This window comes from Sardina pilchardus, chromosome 7 (assembly GCF_963854185.1).
Source record: "Sardina pilchardus chromosome 7, fSarPil1.1, whole genome shotgun sequence".
NCBI lineage: Eukaryota > Metazoa > Chordata > Actinopteri > Clupeiformes > Clupeidae > Sardina > Sardina pilchardus.
This window is the reverse complement of record NC_085000.1, coordinates 8,033,606-8,051,651: the sequence shown is the minus strand read 5'-3', so window position 1 is coordinate 8,051,651 and position 18,046 is coordinate 8,033,606. Positions and strand designations below refer to the sequence as shown.

Genomic DNA, 18,046 nt, shown 5'->3' with positions numbered 1-18,046 from the left:
TCTGTATCTCTTCCTCTCTCTCTCTCTCTGTCTCCCTCTTTCTCTCTCTTTACCACTGTCTCTCTCTGTCCTCCCCTATTCATGTGCTCAGTGTACCCAGTAGGTCAGCGTTATTGAATGTTAACCTAAGCAGCGAGCTCGGGGCTGCCAAATCTCCGGCTGTCAAACGGCGAAACAGACAGACTGACTAATATGCCACCAGGGAACAGAAGAAGGACTTCACAAGACAGACAGAGAGAAACAGAGAGAGAGGCAGAGAGAGAGAAAAAAGAAAGATGGAAACTGGGTTGAGGGAGGGAGAAGAGAGAGAGGAAGAGAAGGAGGGCGAGAGAGAGAGAATAAGAAGGAGAGGGGGAGTAGGAGAGAGTGAGTGAGTGCGTAAAGTAGGGAGAGACAGGGAGAGGGAATGAGGGAGAGAGAAAGACAGGAGGGGTAGTTAGTGAGAGGGAGGGTAAGAGAGAAGAGAGAGGGGGAATTAAAGAATGAGAGTAGGAGAGAGTGAGTGAGAAAGTAAGTGAGGTAGAGAGAGAGATAGGGAGGGGGTGAGAGAGAGAGAGAGAGAGAGAGGGAGAATTAAAGAATGAGAGTAGGAGAGAGTGAGTGAGGTAGAGAAAGAGGGAGGGGGAGTGAGAGAGATAGAAAGAGAGACATGGAAAGAGAGAAGAGGGGAAGTTAGTGAGAGGGAGGGGAAGAGAGAGTGAAAGAGATGAGGAGAGGGAGAGGAGGGTTGGAGAGAGCGAGTGAGAGAGAGAGTGAAAGAGAGAGAGCGAGAGAGAGGAGGGGAGGAGTGAGCGCGGAGCTCTCGGTGGTGACGCTTAGCGTGCGTGTGGACGCGGCTCTTCCTCTCGGCCACAGAGGGCTGATGTGATTGGTGAAGGGTTCAGCGCTGCACAGGCTGCTGTCGACGAGACCGCGCTCTTGGACACACACACACACACACACACACACACACACGCACTCACACACACGCGCGCACTCACACACACGCGCGCACAGAGCAACTGACAGACACGCACACACCCACCCTCTCTCACTCACTCACTCAGTCACTCACACACACACATCCACACACGCATGTTGCTGCTGAAACTGACAGTGCGTCTGGACAGTGGATTGGACTCATTGCAGACAGCACTCACCTGCAGCGTGGCAGAGAACTCCTCTCTCATCACTTTGGACACGACCACTGGACAACCGGATTCCCCTCTGGGTCTTCTTCTGGACTGAAAAACTTTGCTTTGTTTCCTGTTATCAGAGAAGGGACTTTTTGGAGAGAATTATGCTTCAGATCTGAGCTTTTTTTTTGTCAGATTGGTTCAGTGAAAAGGACAGTCAATGGACTTTAAATCTAGCACCTTTTTCCTCCTCCTAAACCCTTCTCTCTCTCCCTCTCTCTTTCTCTGAGGGAGTAGTCTTCAGTTCTTCACATCACTCTTCTCTCTCAGTGGTGTCACTTTTGGGGGTCTCAAACCATCTTCTGTTCTTAAACCCTCACACTTGCCCACACACACACGAGGACACACACACACAAGCACACTTTTTTCCGGTAGTCTGCTCACCTGCCAGGGGAGGAGGGCTTGGGGTTCGCTCGCCAGCCGTCGCCGGCATGCAGGTGTCATTGGTGTGCACGGACCACCGGGCGGTGAACCGCAGCACGGAGGACCGGCTGAACCGGCAGAATGCCAACAGCCCCACCACCAAGAGCAAGTTCCGCGCCGTGGCCATGGTGGCCCGCAGCCTCGGCCAGATGTCCGTCCAGAACGCGCCCTCCTCCAGTGACCAGTGCTTACGGACGGGCATGAAGTATAGGTAGGAGAGCGCCGACCACGGAGATCCTGAAATACACTCACTGGGTCAGCTGGTCAGGAGAGCTGAGGTCGAACAGTCCGAGACAGATTGTGTGTGTGAAGAATGTCTTTGTGTCCAGAGTGTGTGTGACATATATAACCTTTCAACTGAGGTAAAATATAATTGTGACCCTGTAAAGCAGAACCAGTCGTTTCGGTAAAATTTAGTAAATTAAGTTATTGTGCTCACGTGAACGGCCATAAACTAAGCTTTCCAACGATATGTATATCGAGGGTATTACACAAACTATCGCTAAGATAACCGCATCCAAAGTTGACATGGTTCTCCTGTCATGATATGCCAGAAGAGGAGAAATCACCTGTTTAAGCGGCGCGTGCACAACGGGAATGACAGCAAATGTGTTGAATCTTCGCCGGGTTTAACAGTCAAAACGTAGGTTTTTCAGTTAAATGCGTTCACGATATGAAACTGTAGACTGTATACAGCCGAATTATGGGAAAACGTGAAATTCAACATTTTAACCCGGAAGTTTGTTATTGTTGATTTACTCAAAATAACGATGTGCGCAAAACGACTGATTTCGCTGTGAATGGTCACAATTTGTTTTTCTTTTGTTCATTACCACTGACCAGTTTGACGAAGTGATACACCAGTGGTATATTGTTAGATATATGGGACAGCTTTTGTCATTTAACATGGATTGATGGTTCCAGTGCCTTTGGGAGACAATAGTATTTTGCCAATGAATTAGATATTGATCAGGACGTAAGTGTCCTGATCCTCTTCTGGTGAGAATCTGTCACGGAATCAGAGCTGTAGTGATTTTTGTTGAGTTTTGAATGTGATTGTAGTTGGTAATATCCGGCTTCTGAAAGAATTTCTCCTGTTGCCCAGGTTGAGATGGTTAGTCTAGTTAATTATAATGGAACCCTGACATAATCCAAGCTTCTCATTAAAATGCAAGTCCAACTTTAAATCGCCTGAACTGTGATTATAAATTCACACTCAGACACACAGAGAGAGAGAGAGAGAGAGAGAGAGAGAGAGAGAGAGAGAGAGAGAGAGAGAGAGAGAGAGAGAACATTTCAGAGCTATTTTTGTCAGCAGAGGTTACCCCTATGATTTTTTTTTAATATTGTTTGATGTAAAAGTATAGACCCCCCCATACACATACACAGACACATACACACTTTTCATTTACCCATGCTGTAATTTAATTTAGATAATGGCACATCAAAGTCAGTGTGTTGGTGTATAGGGGCATAGCGCGCAACATGAATTCCACTTTCCTATTAAGCTAATGTGTAACTGAACACCGGCAGCACTGCGCCTATGAAAGACAGACAGCCTCCCACTGAGCTGCAGCCACACACACACACACACACACACACACACACACACGATGTGACGCGCGCACAAGTCCGCCTCAGCTTCTCACACTGCTAATTGATCCCGCTGCAATTACAGTATGGCCGTCTCTGTTCACCAATGATTCTGTAGGTGGAAGATGGAACGATTCCACATCTGTTGCTAACATAAATTACCCAAATTGAAAACGATCCGATAAAATTAGAATTGCCAGCTGTTTGTACAGTGCAGCACAGCGCAGGTCAACACGTTTGACATAACATATTGACAGAAGCTGTGTTGTGTAAAGTGTACCAGTGCACTTGTGCGCTCTCTTTAAATCACTTAAACCTGCCTCATTCAAAGCAACACACTCACTGTCTGACCTTACACCTGTGTGTGCGGAGTGTTTTTCACACAACGTGTTCCATGTAGAGTCTCTTCCCGTGTTGAGTTCCTTTCTAAATCATGTAACCCCTGTAAAAACGACACTGGCTTGAGAGCGCGCCGACGTGTCACAGGGATTGTGCAGGTCAACCCATTTGACCCAGCTGTAGCAGGCACAGTGCAAATTGCTCCCAGCTCCAGGCCTGTCCTCCACTGCGTCCCAATCACCTGTAATAGTGCTATTACTGTCATGTGAAGGGGACGAGGGAAAAAACACCTCTGATCCTGAGCTCTGCTAAATAAAAAAATCTTCTCTTGTTGCTGGCACACGTGGGGTCAGCGGGCTCCGCGGGCACCCCGCACAGCGCCAGTCACGGTGCCCGGCACGTTTATTATTGTACAGCGATGAGCAATGCTCCGTTATAGGTTGGTTGTAAAACAGCCAGCCACACCAGTGCCTTCCCCCCTTTTCTCTCTAGCCTCTCAGCTCTAACTGGTCTCCCGTGACTCATAAACAAATGGCATACGAGTCGCTGTGATGATTCAAACATCAATAGCAATGCATCAGGCTATAAAAAGAGACAAAGTGGTGGCAATTATATTGATGCCAGTGCTGGCATGTTGGAGCTTCCCAGAGGAAAGGAAAAAAAAACGGAACAGATTATCAATCCTCCCACAGCAGATTGACGCGTTGCAATTGGTCATTCATCTCACACTCCACCTGCATGCTACCTGCTATTTATACTCAGGCACACTAGGGGTATTACAGTGGGCTGTGTGTATGCTGAGCACGCTCTCATAACTGGAATTGAGTACACATTTTAAAAAAGTGGAAAGAACTGAGGTGGGTTAATGAGGGATTCGATATGGACTGCACCAGGGAATCAGGCCTAAGAGTGTTTTTTAATAATTTGCTCATGCTGCTCCACAGCAGTGTTCAAGCTCTCGCATAGTCCCCTGTATGCTCTCTCTCTCTCACACACACACACACACACACACACTCTCTCTCTCTCTCTCTCTCTCTCTCATAGACACACACACACAGACACACACACAGAGAGACACACACACACACACACTGTTTAATGCCATATTTTGAATGCATCTCTCAGTTTGTAATGAAACAGTATTTCATTACAGTAGTCCTCAGTCCTCTGCAGATGGTGCCTATACGGTCTTTGTACTGTAAATGCTGCTATAAATGTTTTTTTTTTTTTTTTTTTTTTTTAAGTATATTTTTTGGGCTTTTTGTGCCTTTAATTTTGACAGGACAGTAGAGAGAGACAGGAAGCGAATGGGTGAGAGAGTCAGGGTGGGATCCGGAAAGGACCTCGGGGCGGGAATCGAACCCGGGTCGCCGGCGTGCGGTGCAGGTGCCCCAGCCAGTTGCGCCACGGCTGGGGCCTATAAATGGTTTAATCATTAGAATATGCCCCTCTGTGTGTTACTGTATCTCAGACTCCTACTGTAGTCTCCACAGCACAGGAGTGGCCCACACGGGCTCTTCTCTAAAACCTCAACGGCACCCTCGTCTCCCACAGAACAGGGGACTCAAGGTTGGATCCAAGAGAGTCAAATCTGAGTTGAAACTATCTGCACATTTTATTTTGTTTACCATACGTTCATCCAACGGCTTGTTTTACTGTAAAAACCGTGGCATAGAACTAACATAGCACCTTGATTTTGCCAGAGCTGAGCCGTATCTAGGCCACCTTCTCATGTGCAGGGCAGAGCTCCGTTGAGCTGGGGAGAGATCTGTTCTTGTGCTCTTCGTCTCTGTTGTGTCTCCCGTCATCATGGGCTGCGGGGGTAAGGGTGACCTGCTGCTGGAGGAGGAGGCTCACCCAATGGAGGAGCTGCTGTTTGGGGGAGAGGACTTAGCTGCTCTGTCCCAGTAACTGATGGGGGCGCTATTCATAGAGCTGTCAGTGCTTGTGTTGAGGTGCAGTCACAGGGTCAAGGGTACCTGTGTGTCCTACTGGGCAGCAGAGGACAGTTACTGGTGAAGACGGTTCTCCTTGCGGTTCTTTTCTTTTCACTCGAGGACAGGGAGAAAGAGAGTCATCTTTTTTTTGCTCTTCTTCTCTTGAGATGTTGGATGGATTGTGTCTGTATCTGCATTGTGGACATTGTGGAAAATAATACGATTTGAAAATCAGTCAGTCCTCATATATACTGTATATAAAAGCAGCTACCTCAGAAAAGAGCACAGTATGGTGACCTGTGTGTCCTCAGAAAATCCTGCAGACCTCCTCTCTCTCGCTCTGTCTCTCTCTCTCTCCCTCTCTTGCTCAAGCACACACACACACACACACACACACACACACACACACACATATACACATATAGAGGGCATCTGTTTGCAGTCAGGTTTAATTATGTGGATTTCTCCTAGATAAAGCTGCAGTTAGGCCAGCTTCAGATGGACCACACACACACACACACACACACACACACACACACACACACAGAGAGAGAGACACAGCGCAGACTGTGTGTTGTGTAAGTTCTCCCGGAGGGACTGGGGGCCTGAGGCCATCCCTGAGCCTGGCTCTGAGGTCCCTCTCCAGGGGAAGTCCTGTCCTCTCCCCTGGGTCTGATCAGCCTGCCCAGTCTACTAGACCTCTCAGTGTAAGGTCTTCCCCAGAATGAGGACTCTCTCTGTCATTCTCCCTCTCTCTATCTGTGTGTCTATCTATCTGTCTATCTATCTATCTATCTACCCATCTATCTTTTTAGTCAGAAAGTAGTCAGCATTGATCATCACCTTCTCTCTCTTTTAACATCCATCTGCCTTACTCTCTCTCCTCGCTGTATGTATCGCTCATTCTATTTTATTCCTCTCTCTCCCTCTCCCCCCCTCTCTCTCCTGTTCTCTGTTCTGTTTTCATTCACCACCATCTTCCCTCACGCACTTTCCTGTTCTCTCTGTCTGCTTCTCTCCTCCGTCTGCTCACACTTCACTCCACCCCTCTCCACCCGCCTCCGTCTCCCAGTGTAGGTGTACTTGAGAGGGATGGAGAGAGACACTGTAGCTGGCATAGTGATGATGGTGGTGATGTGGTGATGGTGGTGGTCCCGTGGGGTTTGGGTTGTGTAAGTCCACTGTAGTGTGCACTGCACAGTCCAGTCCAGAGCAGAGCAGGAGAGAAGGTTACATAAAATGGTCAAAAAAGCTCAGCTGCTTCTGAGAGAGGGAGAGAGAGAGAGAGAGAGAGGGGGGGGGGGGGGAGACAGAGAGGGGAGCCCAGCAGCCCAGCAGCTCAGAGATGTCTCAGTCTCAGTCTGGCCAGTGTAGAGCCGCCATTATGCAAGCACCCCAAAGAGTCTGGTGCTGCTGCTGGGGCTGCCATGACGATGCACAGTGGAGCTCCATGTCTGTCTGCTCATGACGGAGACAGAGAGAGAGAGAGAGAGAGAGAGAGAGAGAGAGAATAAGGGAGAGACAAAGGAACAGAATCGGAGATGAGTACAGAGAAGGGGTGGGAGAAAGGCTTAAGGAGAAATGAAGATGCAGGAAAAAAAGCACTGAAAAACCGAGTGAGATGAAAAGACAGCGAGGGAGCTCCAGACTGTGAGGATGGAGAGTGATTTGGGCCCTAGAGTGAGCTGCTCAGTCTGTGGGAGGAGGTCATCAACCACTAGCACACTGAGCACTTTGGTGGACAAGAGTTCCATGCTGACCACTCACTCAGTCACTCAGTCACACACTCACCTACTCATCCCTGATAAACAGTCTTTGTTTCTGAGAGAGATAGAGAGATAGAGAGAGAGAGAGAGAGAGAGAGAGAGAGAGAATCTATACTGGAGTTTGAGTGGGTTAGTCAGTCAGTCTCCAGCCTCCTCTTAATAGCTTTAATCTTAATATGAATTCTAATGGATAAGGGTCCCCTAGTGGTGCGATGTTTATTTAAATTGTGCCGTTTTTAAGCCTGATTTAAATTCCCCCTCCTTAATCCTCTTAGACTTTCTATAACACATTTCTGTTTTTTTCCCCCTCAAACAAAGTCCTTGTATAGAAAGTTTGACAGTTCGCAAAGAACTGTTTGTCAGAGCTGAAAAGTGAAAGATTTTGAGAGAGATTTTCTCTCTGGTTTATATATTTATGATTTGGAGTGGATGAAGGAGTTGTGGGGCTTGAGTTTGGAGGCTTTGATATTGGGTGTTTTTGTCTCCCTCGGCCATGCTGGAGTGATGGGGCTTGTGCTGGGGTAACGGAGCCAAGCAGAGAGCTCCTGCTGGGGCATGGCTCTGCTCAGAATACCCCCTCCCAGTCCACCAACCCAACCCAACCCAACCCAACCCAACCCAGCCACACTACAGCCGACTCTACACCTCCTCTGCTCCTCTGCTCATCCTAAACACAATATCACCAAACCCCAAGTCTGTCTTACATAAGCAGACACACACACACACACACACACACACACACACACACATACACACACACATACTGTAGGCCTACACACACTCATCCGTCCCTCTCTGAGTAGCTTCCATCCACTCTATGTCTTTGAAACACACTCTCAAAGAGTCTACTGTATGTGTGCTTGTGTGAGCATATTGTACAGTACAGTGTGTGTTTGTGTGTGTTTGTGTGTTTTCTCTTTGAACATAGCCAGCAGTGCTGGGTCATCTGCCATGCTAACGAACCCACGTGTGAGAGAGAGGCCTTGTGCAGACAGCTGCTCTCTATGGCTTCAGCCCACAGGCGCAGGAAAGAGAGAGCACACAGGATTTCTGCCCCATTCACCCCAAACCAAGCCCCCTCTCTCTCTACACACACACACACACACACACACACACACCTCAAAAAGATGGCAAATGCAAAGGAATCCCCTAAATGTGTTATGTAAGTTTCTACGCTTGCAGGGTTGATGCATCAGAGGCATTCTTTGATAAGAATGAATGGGAAGTCATTTGGGGCGGTGTAAGAAAGATGGCTTGGATTTAGAGGGAAATGAAAAACACTTGCCCCCTGCAGTCCATAGACAAAAGCCACGAAAGCTAAAGATGATCCCACTTTACTCGCTTCATGTTTTATTTGCATGTGGTTGAACTGAAGAGATGTTAGAGAGAGAGAGAGAGAGAGAGAGAGAGAGAGAGAGAGCTTTTCGCTAAGGGCAAGAACATAACAGGCAGGCACATAACCAAGAAATCAAAAGACCTCAGGGCTGTAGGATATGTTCCATTTTAAAATAAAGCTTGGCGTGTTGATCATCTTGTCTGCTTAATGCAGAAACGCCTGCTGTTCTGAATGCTTATCCTCATAGTATTCGAGATAGGCCTATGTATATGTATGTATTATACATATATGTGTGTACTGTGTATATGAGGGCATTTGCGCTAGCATGTCTATAATGTCACTGTGTAGGCAGCCAGCATGTTTCATTCACTTACAGTTGACATATAGATCCGGCTCGAAGGGCCTTCTCATCAAACGTCCATTAGCGAATGCCAAGGATTAGCTGGGCAGCCGTGATCATTCTCTAAAGGCACAGACACGGACAGCTGCCCCGAGAGGAGGGCCCCCGGGGGGCCTGAAGCGAGCTGGGGTCTGCCTCAGACTGCCGTTTCCTGTCTGCGTGGGCCGATTCCAGTTTCACACGGCACATACCATCCTCCCCTGAGCTCCCAGGCGGGCAAATGAGTGGATCGACGCGGCCATTTTGAGGCGCAGGGCTCGCTAGATGGTGATAGTAACAGCGTGCGTCGGGCAGCGTGTGTCGAAGCCTGGAAGAGATGAAGTGTCTTACGGGGGTTGCAGTTGGGATCAAGAGCCATTCACACAGAGCAGCTGAAGCTGCTGCTGCTGTTGTTGTTGTTGTTGTTGCTGTTGTTGTTGCTGTTGTTGTGCCAGTTTTGGCATCAGGCCAGACTGTGAAGAGTGCTGACCCTGCTGGCATGTGGATTGTCAGTAAATGTCCTGCAGGGCAGCTGATGAAAGGATGGCGTGTGTGTGTGTGTGTGTGTGTGTGGGTGTGTGGGTGTGTGGGTGTGTGTGTGTGTTAGTAAATGCTTGATGTTAGTCTGTAAGCTTGTGTGTTCATGTGTATTTGTCTGTTTATTTTAGGAGATACTCACCCTCAACGCCTAAGCTTGAGAGTGTGTATGTGTGTGTGTGTGTGTGTGCACGTGTGTGTCCGTGCTCTGTGAATATATTCAGAGGGCATGGAAAGGAATGCAAACTGACAGTCAGCAGCAGTGGGAGCAGAAAAAAGGGGGGTACGGTGGGGCGTTATCACACCCAGTCCAGGCCTGAGTCTGCTAAGTGCTGCTCTGCTCTGCCCTGCCCTTGTCTGAAAAGCCCTCCACGTGTCTGGCCCCTGGTCAGGCCTCTGGCTGTCAGCACGCAGTAAAGCCTTGACACTACAGGACAACACAAGACTTATGCTAGCAATCCCTCCACAAACAGTTCTCACACACTAGTGCATATTAACCTGCTGATGTTTGGATTGAGAACAATATATATAATTGAAGATAAACTCATCACACTTTTGTTTTGAAGATAAGATAAAAAGATTTTCAAGAAACACAACCTGGTGGTGTATCAGGGTGTGTACAGTGTGTGTGTGTGTGTGTGTGTGTGTGTGTGTGTGTGTGTGTGTGTGTGTGTGTGTGTGTGTGTGTGTGTGTGTGTGTGTGTGTGTGTGTGTGTGTGTGTGTGTGTGTGCGTGTGCGTGTGCGTGTGCGTGTGCGTGTGCGTGTGTGTGTGTGTTTACATATGCGTAAAGTATACGAAAGCCATGATTCATTTGCCTTACCATTCATCAACTTCAGCAAGTCTTACACCATCAGCAGAAAGTCAACAATTTATCAATATCGTGCCACAGACTGTAGCCACAGCGTTTGGGCAGAGCTCGCACTATTTTGGGATGAAATCTAAAGGGGGAGGATTTCAGAGCCTGATTTATGAACTCCTTTCGTCACAGTCGATATGACAGTCCACTGAGATAATGACATGCAGCTTTCTGCTTGCCTGGCCAGCGGCTGCATTGTTCCAGTTCATGGTGTTCTGTGTGTGTGTGTGTGTGTGTGTGTGTGTGTGTGTGTGTGTGTGTGTGTGTGTGTGTGTGTGTGTGTGTGTGTGTGTGTGTGTGTGTGTGTGTGTGTGTGTGTGTGTGTGTGGTATGCTTTAATGATCCAATGCAAGCCTGGGGAGAGGGATGTGAGCTGCGTGATGTTGTTAGGGTTACTGTGCTGGACAGCATTCCGTGACTTCCATATGTCATATGCATTATATTCTACATCAGTTTCACAGGGTTCATCTATGTGCAGGGGGAGGTTGTACATGTCGGTGTAGATGTCTTGAGTATTTTAGTCCATGACATCTATGGCCTGTCCTTGTTGTAGGTTATGGGGTGGAAAGAGATCATAGTCCACACACACACACACACACACACACACACACACACAGTAGTAATCACAGTGGTCACATACACGTTCCAAGCATGTTTGTCCTTCACCTGGGGTTGCATAGGGCTTGGCCAGTGAGCAGCAGGATAGCGCAGCTGTGCTAATAGCATTTAGCACCCTGGTCAGCACAATACCCTTTGACCTTTTCAACCTGGCCTGCAGGGCCGTGGGACTTTACCTGACCTGGGTGCTGCTCCACAATAACAGAGTATGCTAATGGAAAAATATCTCTGTATATATCTCTAGTGTGTGTGAGTATATATATATATGTGTGTGTGTGTGTGTGTGTGTGTGTGTGTGTGTGTGTGTGGTTTTTCATGGACATAAAATATACTAACAACCTATACCCATAGACTCACATATATATATAGCACAAATTAAACATTCAAACATGTAAATGCACAAACAACACTACTGCATCACATTGCACCCAGGCCCATACACATAGAGTATCCGCATACACATGTACAACAAGTCATATACACACACACGCACACACACACACACACAAGCATGCAAGGGCAGTCAACAAGCTGCTTAATGTTGCTGTGAAGTGTGAGTATGTGCAGCTGCTGTCCCCTGGCTGTGTTGCGGTGGCGAGGCAGGGAGAGGGCCAGAGTTAAGTAGCTCAGGCTGCAGCCCCTTCCCCACACTGTGCTAAACAGGATCCGCACCCCGCTATAACACACCATCTCTCTCACACACACACACACTTGTGCACACACACATACACACACAAACACACACACACACACACACACACACACACACACACATATACACTCTCTCTCTCTCTCTCTCTCTCACACACACACACACACACACACACACACACACACACACATACATGCACACAGACACACACACAAGCACACAGACACACACACACAGACACACACACACACACACACACACACACACACACACACACACACACACACACACACACAGTACCCAAACCCACCTCCCGGCTTGGGCACCAGGAGCCATGAAAGGCCAATTACCCTCTCCGTCTACATCAAAGACCTTGCAGGAGCCCCCGAAATGCCAGCACTAAAGGACAGGCCCGTAATTAGGGCAGACACCCAATCTGGGTATATTACCGGCCTTATGAAGAGATGTTCCTCTCTGTGTGTGTGTGTGTGTGTGTGTGTGTGTGTGTGTGTGTGTGTGTGTGGGTGTGTGTGTGGATAGGGTACACCACACTATGAATTAATTAGCACAGAAATATGTCGTCATATGTTGTCATCAAAATGATATGGACCTGTGGCTTTTTGTAGTGTTGCGTTTGTGAGCTTTTGGAATACTGATGCACACTCAAGACAATACCGTACATAAAGGTAAACGTAATGAGTGTTTGATAATAATAGCCTTAGCTGTCTGTGCTGTAACACAGATTTCCTCTTTTTATAAAGCTAAAGCCATCATTAATAGTTTCAGCATGCAGTTGTTTTTTTTTTGGATGTGTAAAAAGGTGCCATATTTGATTTCACTGCTTGTCATGGATTGTGTGAAACCCAAGCTGGAGTAGCCCCGCCCCTCAGGGGAATGGCTCCGCTCCTCATCCGCTCTCCTAATGGAGTATATTAGGTGTTCCCCGTAACGGCAGCGTCTTGAAGCCTAACACTGTCTCGTCTAGGTGCGACCGTATTTCACACGCTCCATAATTAAAGAGGGCTAAAGAGTTGGATGACCTTTCTCTCTCTCTCTCTCTCTCTCTCTCTCTCTCTCCCCCTCCCTCTCTTGGGTGACTGGCTGGCAGGCTGGCTGGACAGGAGCCTGGGGAGAGCACGGCGCAGTAATAGACCACTGCTGGAAAAGTGTTAAATATTCAGCGTGGCGCGGTGTACTACACAGGGGACAGGGCATTTCCATTTAGCCGATAAAAGCCAGAGACACTCGAGACGTTGTCTGTGTGTGCGTGTGTATACAGTATGTGTGTGTGCGTGTGTGCGCGACCGAGTCAGGATGTCGCTTTTTGCTCACTCACTCACTCACTCAGTGGTACAGACTTTCGTTTGTCATGCTGAAATATTTCTGAATCCACAGAGGTACATGGTGTTATGATATGTTGTTATGCTGAGACCACTGAGGTACATGGTGTTGTGTTATGTTATGTTATGTTATGTTATGTTATATTACAGTAGGCCAATGTTATGTTATGTTATGTTGTTGAGTCCACAGAAGACTGAGACGTAGAGAAATGGAGGGCATCTACAGTATGTTGTCACTGGTCCTCTGGCTGAGCTGAGGCTAGGCTGTGTAAAGCCAGTCAGTCGGTGGCCAGTTCACCTTCACCCACTGGTCAATAGATCCCCCTCTGGGTAACTCAATCCTGGCAGTTCGGTTAAAAATTCATCGCCTGTAACCCTGAGCCGACACACTTACTGATAATTTGATTTAAGTGAGTAAATACTGCAGGTTCTGCCACCCTCCATGTTCCTCTTGACATTGTGAAGGGGTGACATTGAGTTGGAGATTGTTTACTAGCCCTAATCCGGATTTGCTGTGGATTTCTCTCTTGGCTCCATCGCCATTGCTCTCAACATTACAAAAACAATTCAAAGTACACACTTGGGAGTAAACTCTTTTTGAAAGGCTTGATTCTCGATGTACTGTACAGCAGTTGTTCTTTGACTGGTGCCAGAATAAATTCACTTTCGCCCTCCTACTCAGGCATCCCTGGCTTCATAATCATTATATTTTATTTATTTGTTATTTTTGTCTCATTATTTTCTCTTCTTCTTCCTTTCTCTCTCTCTCTTTCTCTCTATCTCTCTCTCTCTCTCTCTCTCTCTCGCTCAATTCAATTCAATTCAGAGAGCTGAGCTCACACAACATCTGAAAAGCGAGTAAAAAGCAGTACAGTCTTATTTCTGCTTTATTCATCAAGGTTATGTGCCCACATGCCAGTAGACACTGTGTTCCTTACCGATGAGAACTCACTGTACCTTTTGCTGACTTTGCCCTGACTTTTTCTGTGTCGAGGTCCGCCTTGCTCTCTCTCTCTCTCTCTCCAGCTTTTGTGTGAGCTCTGCCATTATGTGAGAAAAATAAATGTTTTCAGCATTCCAGCAGCATTCATTCGATCCTCAGAAATCCTCACAGAAAAGAGCTGTTCCTGTGTGCCAGGGTTAAATGCTAATTGCATCGGTGGTGTTGAAAGGGACAGAGAGGGAAAAAAAGAGTGAGTTCTTTAGAGAAAAAAATCAGAGACCTTCAGAGATAGGGTTTTGATGACTTCCATTTAACCTTCGAAGTGGAAAAATACAGTGATTGTTGAGATCCGTGACCTTGGCGCTGTGCTCACCTGGCGGAATATGAACAGAAGCCTTTACCGAGGCCATGATTGACTCCTCATGGTTGCCGTGGCAGTCACACTGTATCCAAGCGCTGACATTTTTCGCCTCGCTCGAACCCTGCTGCCGCCAACTGCGACCCATTGGTCAAGGCTGCTTCCTGCGAGGTTGTGTCCAGTCCCCTGTGACTGACACAACCGCAGCCCACACAACACAACACAACACAACACAACAACACAACACAACACCACACAACACCACAACACAACACAACACAACACCACAACACAACACAACAACACAACACCTTTAAAGACTGACCTTGGCCAAGCATTTGGCCTGGTCAAACATTTTGATTTTAACACCATTTTTACTAGCTTTGTATGCTTGATCAAATGATGGTTGTGTTTTTATTTATTTAGTGATGTTGCAGTAATGGTCTACCAGTTTGCCAGAATGAAATGAACTTTTGAGTGGGCAGGTTTTTCTTTTTCCTTATTGAGTTTTTGTCTCCCTTTTCAGAAACCTTGGGAAATCAGGTTTAAGAGTCTCCTGTCTTGGATTAGGTGAGTGTATCATGCTTTTTGTTTTTCTTTGTACTCCTTGTTCAATCTGTCCCCACAGGCATCATTCTGACATTTTGACTGGCGTGTGCCATGCCATTTCTCCCACAGGAACATGGGTGACCTTCGGCGGGCAGATCACAGACGAGGTACGAGGACAAAGACTCCTCTTCTCTCCCATCCCACTAACTGGAGCCAGTGGGCTGTAGCCCTCGATAAGCACATTGATATGATGGCAGTTCTACTGGCAGACTGTTTGGACACAGTCCACTCCCCCCCCCCCCCCCCCCCCCCCCCCCCCCCCCCCCCCCCCCCCTTTATGCAGCCACTGTAGCGTGGCAGGTTGGAGCCGCAGGTCCGATAGTGTGTGTTGCCTCTTACGCCAGGAGAGCCTATCTGTGCCCAGGTCCCTCTGCAGAACTCTATCTCTCCCTCTGCAACACTCTAATCCCTCTCCTACTTACCTGCCAGGGTTTTCTCCCTCAGCTTTGCACGCACAAACACACATACACGCACATACACACACACATACACACACACACACACACACACACACACACACAGACATCTTATCTTCTTCCACTTCTCCCCTGTCTATGGCCTTTTTCTCACTGCAGAAACACACAATCTTTTCTCCTCCTATTATCCTCTATCCCTGTTTTTTCATCTTTGCACACACACACACACACACACACACACACACACACACTCACACATGCCTTATCTCTGTGTCTCTCCCTCAGATGGCAGAGCAGCTGATGACTCTGGCGTATGAGAATGGGATCAATCTGTTTGACACGGCTGAGGTCTACGCTGCGGGGAAGTGAGTGCTCGCGCCCTCTCCGTCTCTCTCTTTCTCTATTTCTCTATCTCTCTCTCTATTGCCGTCTCTCTGTTTCTCTCTCTCTCTCTCACTGTCTCTCTGTTTCTCTCCCTCTTTCTCTCCGTCTCTGTCTTTCTCTATTTCTCTCTCTCGGCGTCTCTCGGTTTCTCTCTCTCTCTATCTCTCTCGCTGTGTCTCTGTTTCTCTCTCTCTAGCGCGCTGTGTCTCTGTTTCTCTCTCTCTCTCTCGCTGTGTCTCTGTTTCTCTCTCTCTTTCTCTCCTCTATCAATGCTCTCCATCACTCTCCTGCTTCCCTTCCTCCTTCCCCATTCGATTATGGGTGAAGCGGTTCCAGAGTGAAGTAGTGCGGATAATAGACACACACATGGACACACACACACACACACACACACACATAGCTCATAGCATGGCAGCTTTGAAAAAGCTACAGTATGGCTTCGGTACAAATGTCTGGCAGAAATGTAGTTTCGAAAATGTTTAAGCTTCTCAATATATGTTTTAGATTTTTGATAAATGTTCATAAACGTCATGCATGACTGTACAATATATCCCTTAGAAATGGCATATCGATTATGGTGTGTAATTTGTCTTGGGTGCCTCTGGTACCATGTGAGGATGGCATGACGTCTCCAGTAATGGGGTTTTGGAAACGGAAATCTGCCCTGTTCCATCAAAAGAAACCAGCAAGTCCCATCCAACTATTTTTCTGAAAGCTGTTTTATGAATAGCTGTCCAAAGCCATTTTTCTCTCAGGAGACACGGGTGAATGGAACAACAAAAAGGCATAAGGAGCTAGACTTAAAGAGAGACCATCATTACGTAAGGTTGGCCATTGTTCGGAAAACGTCTTGGGCATTAGTACTACTGTAACAGCAGAAATTGTCTTTGGACCACCGCTTGTGTTATGGATATTCCTTTACTCCGGATATCTGTCCGGATATCAGAGCCAGGATTTGAAGGAAGGACGTGATTGCTGGTCAACTCTCAAAGCTTAGTCTATGGTTTTCTAGATGATGAGGGCTTTAGAGTGACTAGCAGGCTGAGGCTAAGTCATGTGGACCGTGTGGCTGCCTAATGGAAGCTCAGTCAGACATATCACAGACGTAGGGACACTAAGCCCACGGACGGACCAAGTTACACTCACAGAGACTTCTTAGCACACACACACATGCACACGAACGTGCACATGCACATGCACACACACGCCCGCACGCACACACACACACACACAGGTCTTTCACCAGTTGCAACTTTTAGCATTCAAAAATCACACAGTATTATCCACATTCACAATATACTATGTCCACTCATCAATACTAGGAACCATTTAGCACCACTGGTATTGTTACAAACATTGGACAATAACCTCCATCGTAATCAAGCATGCTCTGAATAGCTTTTTTAAAAATCCGATACTGCATATTGCAGTCCACCTTACCGAGATCACAGAATTCATAGTTTGCCCACCTATTATTTTACCACTATACCCCTGGTCATCTCTAAACACCAGTGCAAATCTTCATCTTCAAAGTGGCTTCTTCAGTTACACTGTAACTTCAGAAATGGGCAGCAACAGGATGGAGTCTAGTTAGAGTCCCCGGTTACACTTTCCTTGAAGGTATCTACATAAGAGTGACATAATACTGTCATGAACATGCCATCAATATTATTACAGTTTTTTTCAATCGTTTACACACAATTTTGAAAGCAGGGCTCTTTTTTTCTAAACACCTGACCTCACACAATTGACCAAACACCACACCCAATTAGCAGAACACAACAGGTTGTTAGCAAAAAACACATTATTTTAATGATTCTACACTGTCTCCAATCTCTCCATCTTAAACAAAGCAACACAATACATTCAAAACACATCTGTAAAAAAGCTCATTTTAGATGTCCAAAAAATAGTGACAAACCCACAACATTCTTCATGAATAAGAAGACACAAAAGGGCTTAGGGCGCTCAGGAGTCTATAAATTAGCAAGCCTACTCAGGTGCTCTTCTGCTACGGGTGAGGTTAGAATGCCCTGATGAAGGCCAATATGGCCGTAACGCGTAGGTAGGCCCATGTGCTTTTACAGTAAATACCCTTGCCATTAACTATTACAGGCTTTTTATATTTGTGCCTCTGCTAACCCTTTTTTCCTTTGGATCCTTCATGAATAGTTTGACATTGGAAAAATGTAAACAAATAGGTCTAGAAACTTGCACTTGCACTGCACAACACTGATGCTGTAGATTGAATATTTCAAGTATTTCTTTCAATACTTACAGGTATTGTGTAAACAGTTGAAAAAAACTGTAACAAGTCGTTGACGTTTATGACACTTCTGTAGGACCATTTGATTGACGAACATACTGTCCAGTGCTGCTACGT

General features: G+C 46.9%; 1 protein-coding gene across 2 annotated transcripts in view; it reads left to right on the top strand.

Annotated features, from left to right (window-relative positions):
• Nucleotides 1–1,572: 1,572 nt before the first annotated feature.
• The window catches only part of kcnab2b (potassium voltage-gated channel subfamily A regulatory beta subunit 2b), a 29,660-nt gene continuing 13,186 nt past the window's right edge, over nucleotides 1,573–18,046 (top strand). For both annotated transcript variants that reach the window (XM_062542131.1, XM_062542130.1), the window contains exons 1-4: nucleotides 1,573–1,809; nucleotides 14,781–14,824; nucleotides 14,933–14,970; nucleotides 15,565–15,644. In XM_062542131.1, coding sequence (XP_062398115.1) covers nucleotides 1,607–1,809; nucleotides 14,781–14,824; nucleotides 14,933–14,970; nucleotides 15,565–15,644 — 365 coding nt within the window. In that variant the 5' untranslated portion in view covers nucleotides 1,573–1,606. The remainder of the gene's footprint in view (nucleotides 1,810–14,780; nucleotides 14,825–14,932; nucleotides 14,971–15,564; nucleotides 15,645–18,046) is intronic.